Source organism: Molothrus ater, chromosome 5, assembly GCF_012460135.2.
Source record: "Molothrus ater isolate BHLD 08-10-18 breed brown headed cowbird chromosome 5, BPBGC_Mater_1.1, whole genome shotgun sequence".
Lineage (NCBI taxonomy): Eukaryota > Metazoa > Chordata > Aves > Passeriformes > Icteridae > Molothrus > Molothrus ater.
In genome coordinates this window covers 54,176,916-54,196,503 of record NC_050482.2, presented here as the reverse complement: position 1 = coordinate 54,196,503, position 19,588 = coordinate 54,176,916, and the positions used below count along the sequence as shown (strand labels likewise).

Here is a 19,588-nt window from a genome sequence, read left to right as displayed (position 1 = left end):
GCATATATAGTTTCCTTATAGCATTACTTGTCTTAAAATCTACATCCAGCTTTGGAGGTTTTTTCACCTACAAATACAAGAAAATTCACTACTAGTTTCAGTGAAAAACTTCCTTTCTTCTATTTGGTACAAATCAAACCCCAAAAACATCAACCCTGCACCATTTGGTAATACAGTGACTTAAAGGCAAGTTGTCTTACTGCTGTAAATGTAACTGAGGCAGCGAGCCTCCGTGATTTACCTGGACCATTAATCACATTCAGAGCTCTGCAAAATGAGGAATATTATAGCTATAAGCAAAGCTGCTGCCAACCCTTATCATGACAGCAAGGTGCTAGGAAAAACACTAGTCCTTGGCTCTGCCCCTTGCTTTGCACTGAGCAATCTCTTCTGTGTGTGCAGTTGCCCATATGCTTCCTCTCCTGCCAAGGCTAGAGAGAAATCACCTCTCCATGCCTACAACATGTTCATGAGCATCATCCTCAAATTCCACAATAGGAACCATCCCATAGCATTCACAGTGATCCAAAGTGCAGTTCAAGGAAGATAGCTCTTTAAAGAATAGCCCATATAATTCAGGCTGATTTTTAGTTACAGGCATATAAACATGGGGCAGTAGGTATTTAGGACGTACCACCTCATGCCAGAACTCCATCTGTGTTCTTGCTGTACCATCCAGCCACATATTTTAGCATTCAGCAGAGATCAGAAGGAGGGAATAAATAAAACAGTTAACCATGCATGTGTATGTCAACAAGACTGGGAAAGGCAGAGCCTCAGTTCCCATTTTGCCTGTAATGAAAATTGGATATAGAAGAACATCATCTAAATCAGCTTTTCTCACAACTGCATTTGGACTAGAGATAACAGCATTTCTGTGCTTTTAAAGATACCAAACACACCCTATAAAGAAATACCAGAAGGATCAAGTTACACAAAAATGCATTTTTCAAAAAATTACTGTGGTAAAACTTGCTTGTCTTGTGAAAAGGCACCTAAAAAGTCACTGTTCTTGGAAAAAGATTTTTGAACATCACTGCTTTTCAAGCAGCCTTTCTCCAAGTCTTAACATACGCTGCCACAGCTGTCTCAAACTCAAGCTCAGTTTGGGGGTATCTTAGTTCAAAAAAACATTCAGAGGACTAAAGACAGGAGTGTTGTAGAAGCAGGTGAGATGTAGCAAGAATGGTCATTCTTGGTTCAGGTCTTAGCTACTTGTAAATTGTAAACACCCAAACAGAGCAAAATGAGAACACAGATTTGTTGAACAAATATAAAGAATGCACTGGTTGTGCTGCTGCTAATAAAATTAGGCAAGTATTTCTTCAGACCACATTTTTTTTTATTTGGCGTACCATGGCTACCCTGCAAAATTTTATTAGGAGAAAGGTTTCAGAGAGACATGGAACAAAGTGCTGTACTATTACTTTTACTGCTGTGGTTTCAGGAAGAGAATGAGAAGTTATGCAGTTTTGTCCCTGGCCCTCAAAGGGAGAAGAAAGAAAAAGGAAAAACTAAGTATCAGCTTCATTGCTCACATGATGGAATACAAACTACAAACTTAACACACGTCAACCTAAACTCACAGCAGAGAGGGGAGCCTGAAAAATGTTGCTTGTTTCAAGTGTGTGGGATCACCTCAAAATGCCAAATCTTTCCTAGCTTCTCCTTAGTTGGTATCACAGCTTTTTTCCATTGCAAATCTGGGAACAGCAAGAAGAGGCTATGCTGGCCTGAAATAAATGGAATAGAAACAGAAGGGGCTCTTGCAGGGATTGTGTTATTCAGTTTTACATTTAATGAGAAACTCCATTTGTTCATAGCTGCTGAAGAACAATAGGCTCCCACAAAGCCCAGAACATCCTGCAGACTGCCCTGAATACACTGGATTGCCTCCAGAGGCTCTGCCAGCAGGATGCTGACTGGTAGGAAACACTGCTCAAATCTGCAAATGAAGTTTTTGTTTAGCTAAAGAGCTGGGATATCTTAGGTTATGTCAATTTCCCAATATTGAACTATTACATTTCTTTTTTTTTTTTTTTTTTTTTTTTAAGAAAAGACAAAACCAGCAAGAAATCATATGACAAGAGTTTCAAGGTGTGGTTTGCCTAAATTAATAACAGGTATGTGGAAGGATAATAAATATATTACATTTCAGTCCACTGGAAACAGTAAAAATACGGAAGGTCCCAAAATCCAGTCTGAGTAAATTATTACTAAAACCCTCATCCCTACCCTAATAGGCTAAGACATGGCAACAAAATTACCCATCCAATTATTAAAGAAACAGCAACATTACCAAGAACAGCTCACTAAATATACAGAACTACATTACCTAGGTAGAGTTTATTGCAAAACCAAGAAAGAGACAGCAAACCTGAAGTCTGTCTTCCATTTCAGATTTGTATCACTTATTCAGCTGTCAGCCACTCATGCCCATACACACCCACACAACATGCAGCCCAGACACAGAAAGTCACTACCACTTTTGAGTTGCCACAGGCTCACAAGAAATGTTAAAACATTTCAGCAAAAAGTTAAAATGAGATCTTTTACCACAAGGACTATAAAATCCCCCCTACCCTTGGATTTCTAAGTTTGGGATTCTAAAAACCATACATAAAAAGGAGGAGTTATTTCAATAGCAGAAAGACTACCTTAAAAGTATCAAAGTAAGTTGAACGAGAATTAATGCAACTGAAAAAAATTTAAAAAAAGAAAACCTGCATTGCACAGTCAGTGCTTTCATTGACACTGTTGATAAGCTCTAAACCTCTAAATGTAGTAGAGCATTCATTGGTTTTGATTAACCTTTAATTCAGAAGTTACATTAGAAAAAACAATTGTAGCAATGCTTTTGAGCTGCTAGTTTCATGAGGAAAAAGTCCCTTTCAAAATCTCAATAAATAAGCTGACGTGTCAGGTTAGTTGAGGTTGTCATGCAAGACAAGTTACATAACCAAGACTAACTCAATCTTTATAATAAAGGCAACTTGCATTCAAAAATGAACTTTACCCTTACAATTTTATTCAAAGGGTAAGCATGAATTAACCCAGCTGTTTACCTGAATTACAAAAGTAACATGATTCAATATGAAAATAAGAAACTGTCTACAAATCTCTGACAGTAATAAATTGCAATATACAATGCATACAGGAGTTATACAGAGCAACAAACTCTTGTACAAAACAAAAATACTTTAATACCTTTAAAATCCAATTATTTCTTTAAAATCATCATGAAAAAGATTTGAGTCAGAACTCACACCTCAATTAGTCAAGCTTCTGGTAGCTACATTACAGCTATTTAATATACAAAGAGATAAATCTCTTCACCAGTCATTAAAACTGCCTCTTCGTTAGAGTTGCACAGGTTTTCCGTCTCATGTTCCCAGATGGAAAATTTTCTTCAAAATCATGAGAACTGAATTTGTTGAACACCAGAGATCTAGAGAAAGAAAATGCAAGCTTACATTCCACTGCACATTTTCTGAAGCTGCAGAGCAGTTCACAGCAAGCAGCCATGAATTCTCAGTGTTGGAATGGCATGACAGCCACCACCAAAGGACTATATAAAATTAATTCTCATCTTTCAGAACAGAGCAGCTGAACGAGTGTTTGGATTTTAGCAGCAGAAGGGAGAGTAGGGGACAAGATACAGGATCATACCTGTTGATATGATGTTGTGTAGACCATAACATTCTGCTGTTGGCCATCTGTGGTTATTAAGCCTGCTGGCAACTGGTTAGCTGAAAGAAAGAGCATTTTAAAAACATTAGGCAGGAATGCTTGATATACAGAGCCTTATTTGATGTGTCTGTCACCATTAAATAATTGTGGTCCACTCCAGGTCTACAGAGCCATTAATCTCCTGAGTTACCATCCTACACTGGTAAATTCACACTTGTTACCAAGTGTTACAGGTGAACAAGTTTATTCCCATTCAGAAGAAATACATAAAATCCAACTTGATTTTGTTCTGAGAGTAAGCAGAATGTCCAAACCTGCACACAGGCAAATGGAGTGGAGCTCACCACCCTGGCCACTGAAAAGGCCATCTCCAGTGCTCAGTATCCCAACAAGCCTGAAGAATTCAGTTGGCTTTGTTTAAACACAAAGTTAGCACTTGAGCATAGCCATGGGGGAGGAACTCAATTAAATCATTGTGCTGCTTTATAAATTGGGATCCATCAGGGACTCCATAATACAGCTCCATGGAAGGCAGAAGAGAGGAACAGGAACAGGCAATGACAAAAATAAAAGGCACTGCTAGAGCCTGACATTGTAGTGGTGGACTTCAGCACGTCCTTCAGGGCACACAGAAGAGCTCTGATTTCACACAGGAAAGAGGAGGCCAACAAAAAGAGTAAAAAGTACTTCTGAGATACCAAGAGAAAACACAGGGAGTGATGCTCCTAGGTAGACCTTCACAAACATGTATGTTGAGCTCTCGCGCTCAGAGTAGATGCCTTACAACTCCTATTTGAAAGCAAAGCAGCACAATGATTTATACTGTAGGTTGTCACTCTAGCACATTTTCCCCTAGGACACAAATAATAAGGTTTTGTTCATGTTGTTACTAAATATAAACAAGATGTATAACCAATACAAAATTCTGAAAGCACGGCATAATCCTAACAGTTTTCATTTGAAAGCTGATGTTTGAGGGTTTTGTAATTAGATTTTTGGTTAGTTGGTTGGGGTTGTTTTTATTTTTTTTCCTTCCTCTTTCATTGAACAAAATTTCAATTGCTTCAGTTTCAGGCTGAGAGATGCATGAAGATTAGTGAGAGTGGCTCTGGCAGGTCCAAAATTTACTGCCCTTCAATATGCACATTCCACATCCAACACAGCTTAATGGAGAGACCCCGACCTGGCCCTGGCATGAGGCCACCACAAAGAGCTGAGGGTTATGCCACAGAAGCACAGCTATCACTGCTACTGCTGCAGTGACACCATCATTCATTCCAGACAGAGCTATAGCTGCCCCTGTGAAGGGAAAAACCTGCAGCACTTGACATGATCAGTTATTTAACATAATTTTTTTTTTACTTTTCTTTAATACTGCAACAGCTCCTTTGCATCCTTAATCCTGCCAGGACATTTCTAAAGTTGCTCTTTTCAAGTCACAGCAACCTAAAGTTTTTTCATAGAGCACTCTGAGTCTCCTAGGTCTGGAAGTTAAGAATCTAAATCTAAATATTAGAAGGGACCCTTGCAATATTTAGATTTAGATTCTTAATTTCCAGCCAGTTTTATAAGCTCCTCTTCCAGGCTAGAAGAGACCCAACAAGACTGCATTGTTTTATGCAGCCAAAGTCAAACTGAGAGCGAAGTGTATTTCCAATCCTGAATAGGTCATTTTAGCCCTCAGGCTTTGAATTTTTGCTAGTTTGGTGGTTTACCAGTGATTTTATCACATACTTAAAAACCTAAAGCTTGTCAGTAGATAGGACTAGAGCTGTCCTTTCTAATTCGTCTTCTATCAGGTTCAACATTACCAGCCCATAACATTTAAAAGCTAAGGTGGAGACTACATGCAAGAATCAGCACAAACAAAATCAGTGTAAATTCCAAAAAACTGTCAGGCTTTAATCCACAGTAAAAGGAAGAAAATTACATTGAATGCTACACCCCACACCTTCTAGCTGCCAATCTGTGCATTCTTTTGAATGTAAGAAATATTAAGATCTTTAGAATTAGACAAAGATGATTTTCTTCTCTGCCTCATTTCTCAAAGATGAGCTCCTCAAGTCAGTTTTACTTTTTTCCCCCAAGAGTCTTGCAAGTAGAATGGATGGGGCCTAAATATGTAGCTACTGGGGGAAAAGGAAAAAAACTGCTTGCACCTTTCATTACAACCTGTGTTTAAGTGTATACAAGGACTAATATATGCATTTATAAATTTTTCACAATTAACATGAGCTATTACTAGTCCAGGATATATTCCTCAAGTAAGAATGCTGCCAGAAGTGCTGTATTTACAAAAGCTGTAGTAAGAACATAATAAATTAAAAAGTACTACTCACTAAATGCTTCTTCTGTGAGCTCCTCACTTAGACCATCTGCAGTTGTAACTGTTCCCCCAATTCCCTTTTCTCCTTTCATTGCCTAAGAAGAGAGAGCACAAAAAAAGCAGAAAAAAGCTTCAGATTTTTTCAAAGCCCCAGGAACTCTAGCCAAGGTTTGAAACTTGCAGAAGAGTCACAGTGCAACAGCTGGAGCTTGAAATCCCAAGAATTGTAAAACTCTATGGGATTTGAGAGTGTGCATATTACGTGAGTGTTTTTCATCTTAACCATACTCCTGAAACAAAAACTTGTGAAACTAGGACTGTGTGGTTTTAAAAAATGGCTTTTCACCTTCTGCAGAAAGTTCAAAATCTGTGGTAATCCAGAAGGAGAATTTACAAGAAATCACAGATTCTCACCTACCAAGAATGTGCAACATTTGCTTACCAACCACACACAAGCACCATCACCATAAACTAAGAGCTGACATTTAAAATCAAGATGTGGAATTTCTTCTCCCACATCAAGGACTACAGCCAGAAAGGATATCAGCATAGAAAGCCAAGGCCCTAAGTCATCTGCATGCAGTTTTACAAGTTTGAAGTTTGATGCTCTATGCTGTTACATAAGAATGTCTAGAAAAATAATGTGGGCATAAAAAAAGATTCTCTGCAACTGCTTGCTGCAGACAAAATACTCAATTACAAAACTGAAGTATTTCACCCTGAAGATAACCTTGCTGGAAGGGAGATTTAAAACTGATGAGCAAAGCTGTTTAACCCATCCATGCAATTAAAACCCAGTCTAACTACTCTGCTATCACAGTATCTATAATCTGCAAAAATGATCAATTAAGAATGAAAGTATCACAGACCCACTTCAGACTTATTCGGTAAGAACTGGAACTAGTTAGGCAATACTTCCCTTTTTAAAAGCACATACAGCCCTATCACAGCATGTGCAACTGCTACACAGAACTGGAAAAAGCACACAGCACTACTCCAACTTTACATTACACCTCCTGTTACTCAGTTATTCAGCAAATGACCTTCTGGGAAAGGGAAGCTTCAAGTGCTGTCAGCAAAACAAATATGGTTAGCAAGTCTGAACTAAAAAAATCTTTGGTTTACAAAACAAAGAAACTCAGAAGAGCATCCTTATCTACTGGTCTGGCAATTTAGACAGGAGGAGGCAGACCAGAGAAAAAAAACCCAAGCAGAAGCAACTTCCTTTTTTCAAAAAGGTCTAAACTGCTGAAAGGAATAAAGTCACTTTCTGCTACAGTAGGGATAAATTAAATTAACTGTTTGGATCACATATCTAGCATGTACTGCATATCAAAAGCAAACTGAGGGACAGGCTAAAATAATAATTTAAAAAACCCCATTGAAGCAGATAGTTTTCCATGTGAATCATTATTCCAAAATGAGAAAACAGCTTTTTTCTTTTGCAGACCTGAAGTCCAGACAAATAATAGGCGTTAGGCCAGTTCCTCAGAGGATGCAGTCAGTACATACTGACTGAACCCAAAGATCAAATTAAACATTCTTAATAGGCACCTTAAAGAGCAGAGCAATTTACTACCACAAATGTATTAGAGAATTTATTCAGTTGAAAGCTTTAAGTACTCTGAATCAGCAAGTCTAATCAAAATGCTTACTTCCTCCTTTTTCTGTTGACATCCTCTGGGAGTCAAGAGTCCTCTGGAATGCTTTTAAACATTACATTACTCCCTAACCAAGAGCTGTGAGATACTGTGCAAGTTAGCCATTGTACAGTTACAACAACAGAGAGCTAAGGATAAATGCAACCAGGTTAAATAAATGAGCAAATACCCATATATACCAACCTCTCTGAATTTTTGAAGGTATAACTTCAAAGGTTCAACATAGCTATCAAACCCCAAGGTAGACATGGCAAAGAGAATATCCTCTCCATTGATGGTCTTTCTTTTCTCTTGGTGACACCTCTCACTTGCTTCTGATGTTATAAAGCTGATGAATTCACTTACACACTCTTGTACACATTCCTTTGCATCCTTAGCAATCTAGTAAGGAAAAAAGTATTATAAAATTATTAATAAAGACAGAAGACTTTAAAAAACTCACCACTAACCTCCCAAAGAGTACATCAGATAATAGAGGAAACATCCCAAAGCCCAATGATAATACCCATTTAGGCAACACCTGCACAGCAAACCACTGGATGTCCTCACTCCTCTACATAAGACCAGCTGCAATGTGATTTTACCCATGTTTTACTATTTCAAGCAGCACAGCCAACTGCCAGGATCTCCTGAAGTCCTAAGTTCTATACAAGCTCTTACACCCAGATGCTTCTTGCTTTGCTTACCTGTGTCTCTTCAAACCTGTTCATCACAATGTCACAGCCCACTTCCTCTTCTTATTAAGACACCTGGTAGCTCCAACCTCAGTCCATCACATTCCCACAAATTCAGCACTGACAAGTATTTTTATCCTGCCTAGATTCAAGGACTAGAATATACATGTAGCAGCAAGCCTTTCTAATGCTTTATTATAAATTTACCAAATATATATATATATATATATATATGTATGCTCTGGTATAAATTTACCAAATGAGAATTCAAATGAAGCAACATATGCCCCTGGCAAGAATGAAGTAAGTAAATTTGATTACAGTTTTCAGCTGGACAAAAGTAATTTACCTGACTTAAAATTACAGCAAGTATTACTCATGATTACTCGGGGGGAAGCTGACAAGAATCAATAAGAAGATTATAATAATTAAGATTCTTCACATGAAAAGAACCTAAAAAATTGAAGCAGTAACTGTGTGCAGAGTCTTCACTAGCTCCTCCGATATTTTCAGACATGTAGGGTGAGATTTTCAGAAGTCATCAGTCAGCAGCTTCCATTGCAGTTTTTTACAAAAAACCATCCTTATTTTTCAAGATAGCTCCACATCCCATATGCTAAATTCTAAAGAAAAATCTCATCTTGATCACTAAAAATTTATGACAATATGAACTAGGGTACAGTTTTTCACAGCAAAGTTATAAATGTAACATCCAGATCTCCAGAAAGCCCTGAACACTATGAAAATACAAGCAGATGCGAGTAAATTATGTCTTGCTTCTATTTAGAGTGATCTCCAAAGAGATCAGTTTTAGCTGGAGGAAATGTTACTGTGGCTGGAATTGTATTGGAATACAATAGAGAAACAGCAAATCATAGGAGCCCTGCAAAGATTTAAGATAAACCAGTAGAATGATGAAGTACTTATACAATCATCAGCTCAGCAGAATGGATTAAAAAATCTATTCTTAGAAGTAAGAAATAAACAAGGCTCTCAATATCTAGCCTTATCTGCTCCATGATATAAAGCAGACTTCTTATGTCACTTTGGCATTTGGGTATGCAAATATTCGGGCGATGGAAGGCTAACCATTCTCTTCCCTTCAGGATGAGCACTGAATTTCTATTTCAGCCAAAATTATTCACTTATTCCAAATCTTGTGCACCTCAATGAAAGCAGACTAAATCTCTCAGGAGAATTGCATAGAAAATATTCTTAGTGATTGGCTTGGTCTCAATCACTTCCTGCTCCTGGGGCTTTTTTCGCTTTCCTTTTTTAACGCTTTTCTTCAATAAACCAGCATCACTCGGAAAAATATGTTGTTCTAATCAGCTCAAGTTCACTGAGAGGAAGGAGTAAAACTCATTAACACACTGTCTTTACCAGACAACAGTATTACCTTTCCTGTTTGGGGTATGGCATTTTTCATTATCCTTGCCACATTTGCAATTGGAAGATATATATCTTGTTCTCTGAAACTCTCTTTTGAACCATTTGTATCTTCATGATCATTCATGCTGTCTTCTGTGTCTAATGAAATGAAGAAAAGTTAACAGAAATTATATTTGATAGACAACAGGCAATAATTCAGTTTAAAATCTTATACTGAAGGATGAAGACCTTTGAAAACACAATGTGTTAACATCATAGAAATAATTTTAAAAATAGATGCAACATCAGGGTACCTTTATAAAGATAGCATTTAATCACATTATGCACAGAAGTGTACATGGCTGCTGATCAACAACCATTATTAATGCCATGCCAAAATACAAACTGCTTCCTATAACATAATTTTTTTTGAAATCCCCCTAAAGTCTCTGTACCAACATCAAAAAATCCAACTCCCCCCTTCAGATTGTAGAAAATGCTTTATACAGTGAGGCATTACAAAATCAATGGCAAATTCTTAGCCTGAGAAAAGATAGCAGAGAATGATATAAGAACTGGAAGAAAATTTATGTATACACACATATGCAGAGAAATAGTAGCATTTGCTCTCTCACTTCTTACCATCGTGAGGTTGTATGACATAGTGACTGCCACCAATGTAATCTCCAGCAATTCCTAACTGAGACGCATCTGTTGTGGAGCTGTCACCATCCATCTACAACCAGAAGAAGGAAACCTTTCAGGTGCGATTGTTACATCACTAAGTACAGCTATTACTCAAACCCAGCACAAACTATGAGATCACTTTATACAAAGCATAAATATTTTGCTATTTGCTATTGCATCCCCACTGTCATTAATGAGTTGTACTGACAGTGGAAATAGTTCAACTGTTTTGTGTGGAAATAGTTCAACTGTTTTGTGAGGCTTTTCAAAAAACTCGGCCAGAGGCACAGGCCATGACAGAATCATTTGGTTTATGTAGCACATAGCTCCTGTGAAAGTCTGACCAGAATGTGCAAGGTGTCTTGAACAACCCTCAAAACCTACACCAGCCCCTGTTCACTGAATGCTTTACCTATTAGTTCCTACACAGAATGCATCCTTCACTCACCTTTACTCTTCGTGTTGGTTTGTCAAGCCCACTGACAAACTTCTAGCCAGACCGCGGGACCAGCTCTGCATCCTCATCCTCCCTGAGACACCAGTTACTCCTATGTGCTTTCTGAGTCACATTTTAGCATTCCCTGGTCCTGCCCTGCCTCACTCTCTGGGCATCCTTTGGTGCTCTTCTCTCATGGTTCTGATGTGGTGGCCAACAAGAAGACTTCTTCATGAGGGTTTGGAGATGGGGGCAGTCACAGTTTAATAGGTAGCTTAAATGCCAGGAGAAAAAGGGAAGCCAAAAGAGCCTGTGCTTCCCTCCTTCTTACTGACAAGCTACACACATGGCCCCTGGAGAGACAGAGCCCAGCTGACTTCACTCATTGACCCCACACCCACTGTGTGGGTACCTTGGTGTCTTTGAAGGATCTCATGGTTGTTGTCAGTGAGACCACAGAGCTCACTTTTTTGCATATCCATGAAGAGGGAGAGAAGGGAGGGAGAGAGGGAGAAGCAATGTTGTGATTTTTTTACATCTACCCAGAAATATGAGCATTTAACCTCTCGCTAATCTGCACTTTGCTTGTGGCCACAGGGCTGAGTTTCACTTTGAAACCTTCCAGTAATGTCTGGTGTTACATTTGGCCAGAAATGCACAAATAATGCGAGCGCTGCTCACATTCCAACAATAGCTGGACAGAGCCTTAGGAGCTGTTCAAGAGAAAAAGACTATTCCAGCTCTTCTTCATTGAACAGAATATTACACACACTTCTATAAAGAATTTCAGGTCCCTTTTGCTGGGTTTTTGCAAAGCAAAAGAAGCTTCACTTCTTACACAGTAGCTCTACCCAAAGGAAGGGCAGTATTTTGGGCATTAACCTTCCATGTGCCAACCTTAACATAAATTCACTTTATCCACATTTTGCAGATTCTTTGTTGGGAGATTTAACTTTGCTTTTCAATCTCCCAAAGGGTCTGCAGTTTGCTTTCTCAGCTTACTGTAATGACAATGCAAGGATATCACAATCCTGCATGTCATTATCACCAAAACTGACATCACACATCATTAAGAGAATTGTGCCTCCCTCTCCCTTCTGCACTTTGAAAGAATTAAAATTGCAGTCTGGTAAATCCCAAAAGCTACCTCCAAAATTATGTTAGTTTTCTGGTAGTCTTCGCAGTTTTGGCTCTCTGATCCCTGATGGAATTTAATTTAGGATCTCAATCTTTACCAGCCCCAATACAAGGTATTTTTAATACCTTGATCTTTCTTTCCCTCTCTTTTTTCAATCTTCTGTGAAACATTTCTTCTAAATTATTTCCTTCCTCCTGGGTTGCAATATTCTTCAAATTTCTGCCATGATGTGATAACTAACTGGTTTCTGCTCACCTCTCCTGCAGGCTACTCCATCTGAATCTTTATTGCCAAGACCCAGCAACACTAAGAAATCATCTTACTTTCATTAGCCCAGCTTGCTTTCAAAAGACAATTCCTGCTTGAATCTCTTTCAAACCTGTGCTGCATCTACAGACATTTTGGTCATATTAAACTAATGCATCCTCAAGGTAATACCTTTGCTTCTATTTTTTTCTGTGCACATATTTCCAGATCTACTTACAGGATGTATTATTTCATAATTATTGGGCATTTGTGTGGACATTTATCAGCACTATGAATCTAAAATAGTGATTAGCAAAATTGACAGGAAACGGCTTGCAACAGAAAAAGACAGATCTGACTCAGATAAAGAAAAGAGGTACTGACAGCTTAACATCAACTGAAATTACTTCTGTTGGTATTACTTGAAGAAAGATTTTTAGCTGCCAGGACAACCTTGGGACAGGAGATTAGGGACAGCACTAACACCCTTCTGCATAATGCTTAGCATAACCAGGTCCTGATCCAGGCCCACAGGATAATTCATGTTGGAAGTGGCTGTGGGAGGTCTCTACTCCAGCCCCTGCTAAAAGCAGGGTCAGCTCCGAGCTCAGAGCAGAGCACTCAAAGTTTTTTCCAGCCACATCTTGAAGGCCACCACAGACAGAGCTGGCCCAGCTGCCCCACATGCCTCCTCCAGCTGACCATACCATGAGGGAAGGAGGGGATCTCAGCACATTACTTCAATCGAAGTAAGTTGATGGAAGAATTTCAGCCAGAGTTGTCATTCAATTCAAATCTAGATCCAGGCATCTGAATATAGCAACTGTAATTAATGTGCCATCCAAGTCACTCTACAAGTATTTCTTTGTGCCCGATGGATGACAAACACGACCTTGCAGGAAAATGTGGCCACAGCTATCCCGGCCATCTCATAACAAACAGTTATATGCTCACACATTACAGTTTTAATTTCAGATGTTCAAAACTCCAGTCAATCCCCACACTATCTGATTGTCAAGCTCAGGACAAGTTCTGTAACACATACAGCAATGTTCAGAAAATGAGAAAACAATCTTCTCCCTACACTGTTGCTAATTAATCCCCCTCCTTTAAACAAACAAACAAAAACCCCAAACAACCAATAAAACACCTCCAAAACCATGACACAAACTAAATTCTGTGTCCGTGAAGTTGCTCTGGAAAAGGCAGCAGTGCAATATAGCATAGAAACAACACCTCGCCTACACTAACTGCAGTCACTAGGAGACTAAAAAGGCCAACAGTTCTTATATTGGCCCATTTAGTAGGAAGATCTGCTACTTTAGATGGAAGTAGATGCTAGAACAGGCAAAATCCTGGGAGATCTAATCCTAAAAGGTTCAGGTGGGCAAGAATTTTCCTCTCAGATTTTGCTTTAGATTGCCAAATTGTTACAACTTGCTTTAAGGAGAAGTAGCCATTTGCAGATTATACATCACATTTGCATGGCAGTTTCAGCCTGCAAACATTGCAGTGCTTCTTAATACAAGAGCATCTCCTACCTCTGTGTGGCTGCCAAATTGCACGAGGGAGGGCTTCCAACACCTCAGTCCTCCAGCAGCAAGTGCAGTGCATAGCTGCAGGAAGCAATTACTACAGGTTGTACATTATCCTCAGTTTCCAGTGCTAGGAAGACACTGAAGCTCCTCCATGGATACACATGGACTGAATAAAGACTGAGAGCTAAGCACATCAGAAGTGACATGTCAGTCTCTAAAATGACCATGCCACTATCTGATTTTATCAATAACCAGGGAGAGTAAACAAGTACAGGACATAAACATTCAGCACTACACCGCAAAATTAAAATCTGAATACAGAGCAGCAGCACAATGCTTTCTGTTAATGGTTTTCTGTTTGTTTTTTCTCTCTCTAATAATAAAAGAATATTACTAAGGATATATAAACTACTTGATGCATGGAAATCAACCAAAGAAATATGTTATAAGAGAAAATTTCAAGAGCATCAAAGAAGGTTCAGTGATAAGATGCACATGAATGAACACACAGGTCTACACTGACATTTGTTATAAATATTCTTGAGGATGCTTAAAAAAAATTTGCTCCTGTCAGCTGCTCATAACTCAGACCGTTCCTATAATATGTCTGTACTAAACTAATAAAACATCAGTATCTCAAAGTAAATCTTGCATCCTGTTTAATCTTATAAGCTCCCTTATGAGTGCAGTCAATATCAGTGGCTCAGCTAAATTATAACTAAAGAAGAATACAAACCCAAGCCTGCTAGCACTGAGAAGAAGGGACTAAAACTTAGATCAGTATAAAAGGAAAAACAAAGAAGAAAAAAGAAATTTGAAGAAACATGATTTTTGTTTTCACAACGAGGAAGTTATATGGCAATGACTTACAAACTGCCCTCTTGAAGGGAAACCAAAGGCCTCTTGTGATTTCATGTGGTATTTATCCACCGTCTCCCAAAACTGTTACCCTATGAGAGGGGCAGTGGAAAATGATATGCGATGAACTGAAGCACTTGGTACAGATTCCATGCAGTCATGTCTGCCAAAGAAGCAGGACAGAAACAATAACTAAAGCTGTAGGTAGTAACCACATCATTCATTTTGCCACACTTTGTCACAAGAGATGTAAAGCTGTGAATCAGTTAATAACAGCAGAAACACAAAGTTTTATTTGAGCTTTCTGCACCCTTGCCTGTTAAGCAGAAAGATTTTTCCATTAAAAATGCACCTTTAATTTCCTTTTATTTTTCAGTGACTTCTGGGGATCCTAATTTCCCACTGAATTCCCACCTGCAGATATTTAAGAAATACCAACTGGTGAATGCATTCACAGGACACTGTTTCAGCAGACACATAAAAATATAATGCTAAATGCCTTTGCACATAGAACAAAACCAGATGCTGCATTCTCTCTCCGTCTCAGACTTCTCTAATCCCTTACATTCAGTGTTTCCCCCCACAGCAGAGCAACACTGAGAAAAGCAGATTGATGCTGAGAGGACTACAGTGTCACCAAAGCTCATTAGCATCTGGGCTGTACCAGAATCCTTCCCCTAGCCCATGGGGAGGAAACATTCTCTTATGAAATCCAAAGAGGGTATTGCCACCTTTACACCTTCCCACTCCATGTAACAGTCTATCAACTTTATGTCTTATCTTAAAAGCTCCAGTGCCACTGACCACAGGCCCCCATCACATGGATCCAGCTCTGCTAGAGAAGCTGGTGACTCCTTCCCAGGCTGGCTAATATCCACAAGCACTGTTAGCTCCAATATATATGGCTGGACTAAAACCTCATGCATTTTCACATCAAGAAGGAGAGGGTCAGTGATACAGAGCAAGCAGGAGAAATCGAGTTTCCACACTTTCTCTTTTTTGGCAGTAGAAGAGAGAAGCTGGAGGAGAAAATAAACAAGATGAGCAGAGGAATGGAGGCAGTTTAATTGCTTTTGCAGAAGCTGGAAAAAGAAAGCAGTGCTGAACACACCAGCACCTCCTTCCTTCAGCAACCTGACGGAAATCCCCGTATTACCTTTCAATAGTAAATTTTTGATACTTTTCTAATATTTTTTTGTAAAAAACTAAGCTTATCTGTTTATTAAAGCAGCAATCCATAAATCCTGTCTTTTTCCTTTTAGAAGTTTGATAACATTTATAAGTAGGTAATTTTTCCTTTGTTGAGGTAGTAACTCAAGTATGCCAAGCAGCTTTTTTCCTCTAAAGCAACAGGGCAAGTAAGAGTTTTACAAAACTAGTTCAGACCAGACTGAACTAGCTTCAGACCAGACTATTTTTTGGCCAAAACTCTTGAATTTGCTGACACTTGCTTTTATTCTACCAATGTTATTTACCCATATTGTTTAGTATGCATATATATAGTAATGTTTTGCTCTTTTTACAAGCATCCTGACACTAAAACATCAATTTCCAAATACTAAGTTTCTTCAAAACACTACTGCAAAACTCTGTACTAAGTCAAGTTTCTTTCTAAGCAAAATTTTAAAGGTGGAGCACCATTAGACATATATTTGAAAGCACTAAAGGAAGAACCTTGCAAATCTTTTTTAAATGTTGACAAAAGAAGGTATCAGACTTTCAAAGTTTCAGTGTTTAATGTTTCATATCTTGACATTATCTTAAACATTACTTTTCATTCAATTTCTGAACATTGCCTCCCTTCATCTAATTATTACCACAAATAAGAGTTAAGCTTTGAACTGTGTGGAGGTCAAATCCTGAAGTCTAAAGAGTAATACCCAGTGCTTCTAACTTCTCCCAATATAATGCCATAGCTGTAAATCCCAACAGCCAAGACTGTGTACAACCACCTGCTCAATGCATAGCGCAAAAGCAACTCACACAGACCTCAGAAAGGTTCAGATCGAGCCATCTTGGGTGTCCTAGAGAACTGGAGATGGAGCTTGCCTTTACATTGCAACTGTCATGCCACAGGCCACATAAGCAAAGAAAAAAAGAAAGCAACCACTAGCTTATTGTTTAGGAACAGTATGCTAATGATTATATATAGATACCATTTCTCCATTCCTGCAAGCCAATTAAAGCCAGACACTGAATACTGCCCAAAGTGGCACTTGCCATTTTCCTTTTTCCAACCATTTTGCCAGAGCCGCTTTTGAGAAAGCTGAATTCTTTTCTTTCATTGACAATAACTGCCATCTACCAAGTTGCCAAGGAAAAGTTATTACATGTAATAGAGCCGATGAATGGGCTGAAATACAGCTTTCTGTGTTCCTCATTGCCTAAAAATGTCCAGATCATTGTTATCATTAATTTTGCCATCCCAAAACCAACCCAACCACACTAGGTAGCTTTTACCTGACAGCTCTTTTCAGAACACATCTTTTTGGTTAAGCCTCAAAGAAATTGGTAAAGCTAAAACTGATTTTCTACTGCTGTTGTACTCCAGAATATATATCATAGCTGCAGAAACATTACTAGAACACATGAATTTTTGTAGTTTTCCAGTATGATTGTCTATAGGATTGTTGTCAATACGTCGACAGTACTCTTCAGGATCACCAACTACATAATTTCTGGAGGCAGCACAGTGGCTAACACACGTAGGTATGCCCAAGAACACCTCCCACACACCGAAAAGTTATGTAGACATATAATGGCAGGGTCCCGTCTCTCTCCCATCTGTCATGTGTGTCACAGGACAGCCACCCAGCTGCCTCTGCGCCACTGCAAGCTGATCGATCCCATTTCCTGATTTCATGCCCTTCAATGATGCAAACGCAGTTAGCGCTGGGGCACGGGGGGGAGGGAGGGGACGGGGAGGGACGGAGACGACGACGACACCTTCCTACTTACACCAACGGCCTCTGAGCCTTCCTGGTACCCAGGTCACATCTGTTCGAGAGGTAACTCGTGCCTTTGTAAACAAGGGGTCACGATAGACAAGACGACGAGTCCTCAGTTAATCAGCAACTTTATTGTTGATCACCCTGGCTGTGATTTCCGCGCTGCCCGCACCTGCCCAGGGGCGGCCAGGCGCCTCTGCCGGGCCCCCGTGCAGCACACCAAGGCCTCACATTCCCGCCCGCAATGCCAGCCAGGTACTGGCACCACATCCCAGAGCCTCACCCTATGCTCCTCATCCTGCAAATACCGCCAAATCTTTCAAGAAATTTCGGTCCCGACAACGGCGCGGGGGGTACCGGGAGCGGCTGTAGCGCCGCTACCCGGCTCAAGGCCCGGCTAGGGACCGTGGGCGTGGTGGGGGTCACGGCCCCTCGCTCCCGCGGCGAGGGGAGGGGGCTCGGTGGGCGGACACAAAAGAGCGCCGAGCCCGCTCCGCGCGGCGTGGTTGCCACAAAGCTGCGGCCCCGGGGCGCAGCGAGCGCGGCTGGCGCGGAGACGGAGGGATGGCGGGAGGCCGCACGCCCCGCGAGTACCCGCCGCTTCTCAGCCAGCGGTGAGGGGTATCGGCCGGCCGCGGGGCAGCTCCGCCTGCTGCCTCCGCCCCTGCCCTAGGCCGCAAAATGAAGCCGTAGCGGGGAGGGCCCCGCGGAGAGAGCGGGACAGCGGCGGGGGCAGCCGCCCCGCCGCCCCTGCCAACACCCCCCTCCCTGCTTGCCCGCCCGTTCCGCTCCCCTCCCCGCCCGCCCACCCACCCACCCCGCTCGGCTCCCCGGCCCCGCGGCCCCGGCCGCATAAAGCGACGCGCGGCCGGTGCGGGGCCCGGGGCGGCAGCCCCGCACTTCCTGGTGCCCGCGGCGGCGGCGTGGCGGCAGCGCCGGGGCCCGGGGAGAGAGACGGACATTTCATTCGAGCCTGCAGTGCAACCGGTTACCAATCATTGGCCGGAGCCAGGCACAAACCTCCAGTGCGGCCCTGGTTGGCTCCCTCCGCAAATCGGCTGTTTGGTTGGACGGAAAATGGCTGCGAAGGAACCAGTCCCAGCGCGGAGCCTCGCTTCCCGCAGCCGGGCTGCCCTCCCTCCGCGCCGCCTCCCCGCCACTCGTGTCGGCTCTTCCCTCAGCACGCCCCCTCCCGCCGGGCAGACCCTGCCCGCCTCCTTTATGGAGCGTCTGGGCCGGGGGGCGCCGATCTCGCCCCCCCCTGCGCGGGGCTGGGGCACAGCGGCGGCCGTGGCTGCCACAGAGGGCTGTCCCTGCCACAGGGCTCGGTCCCGCAGGGCTGCTGCTGGCGATTGTATAGAGGGGCCTCTGACCAGGGGCAGCTCGTCCTGCGGCGTCGGTCTCACAGAATCACAAATGGGTCAGGCTGGAAGGGACCACAGTGTGACAGCTGGTCCAACCTCCCTGCTCAAGCAGGGTTATCCTGGAGCACAAGCACAGGATTGCATCCAGGCAGTTCTGAAATATCTGCAGTGAGGGAGACTGCAGTCTCCCTGGGCTACCTGTTCCAGTGTGTAGTCCCCACATAGTAAAGGATGTCTTCCTTATGTTCAGGTGGAGCTTTCTGTGCATCAGTTTCTGCCCATTGTCACTTGTTCTACTTGCTTGTTACCATCAAAAATGCCTGGCTTTATCCTGCGACCCCGTCCCTCCAGATACTGATGGACATTGATGAGTTCCCCTCTCAGTCATCTCTTCTTGAGGCTGAACAGGCCCAGCTCCTCCAGCCTTTCCTCATAAAAGAGATGCTCCAGTCCCCCAGTCATCCTTGTTGTCCTGGGAGATGGGGGCTGGGGGAGAGTGACCAGCTGTGTCCCACTGGCCTTGTCCCTGGCCTCACGCCCCTGTTGCCTCACCAGCCTGGTCCCTGTTGTCAGCAAGGCAGGCACCATTGTTGTGAGAATTCCTTAGATCTATTCTAATCTGTCTTCCACCTGCATCAAGATTTACCAGTT

The 19,588-nt window shown here is 41.6% G+C and overlaps 1 protein-coding gene across 3 annotated transcripts; it reads right to left on the bottom strand.

Moving 5' to 3' along the window:
- Nucleotides 1-3,006: 3,006 nt before the first annotated feature.
- NFYB (nuclear transcription factor Y subunit beta) lies at nt 3,007-18,724 on the bottom strand. Of its 3 annotated transcripts, none has more exons than XM_036400994.2 (7): nt 18,594-18,724; nt 10,365-10,458; nt 9,751-9,881; nt 7,861-8,058; nt 6,030-6,111; nt 3,670-3,749; nt 3,007-3,448 (listed from the first exon to the last, which is right to left on the bottom strand). In XM_036400994.2, exons 2-7 carry the CDS (start codon nt 10,456-10,458, stop codon nt 3,416-3,418), a joined length of 618 nt encoding a protein of 205 aa, XP_036256887.1. In that variant the 5' UTR covers nt 18,594-18,724; the 3' UTR covers nt 3,007-3,415. The 3 variants fall into 3 exon arrangements, with proteins under 3 accessions (XP_036256887.1, XP_036256886.1, XP_036256885.1); XM_036400993.2 differs by lacking the exon at nt 18,594-18,724 and adding an exon at nt 17,857-18,197; XM_036400992.2 differs by lacking the exon at nt 18,594-18,724 and adding an exon at nt 14,638-14,786.
- Between the last annotated feature and the right edge of the window lie 864 nt (nt 18,725-19,588).

Excerpts from the sequence above, each read along its gene's own strand:
- NFYB (XM_036400992.2), bottom strand. The coding sequence starts at position 14,682 with ATGAAATCACAAGAGGCCTTTGGTTTCCCTTCAAGAGGGCAGTTT. Across the intron at positions 6,112-7,860 it reads ACCTTCAAAAATTCAGAGAG|GCAATGAAAGGAGAAAAGGG; the intron begins GTTGGTATATAT and ends CTCTCTTCTTAG. Across the intron at positions 3,449-3,669 it reads ACACAACATCATATCAACAG|ATCTCTGGTGTTCAACAAAT; the intron begins GTATGATCCTGT and ends TTCTTTCTCTAG.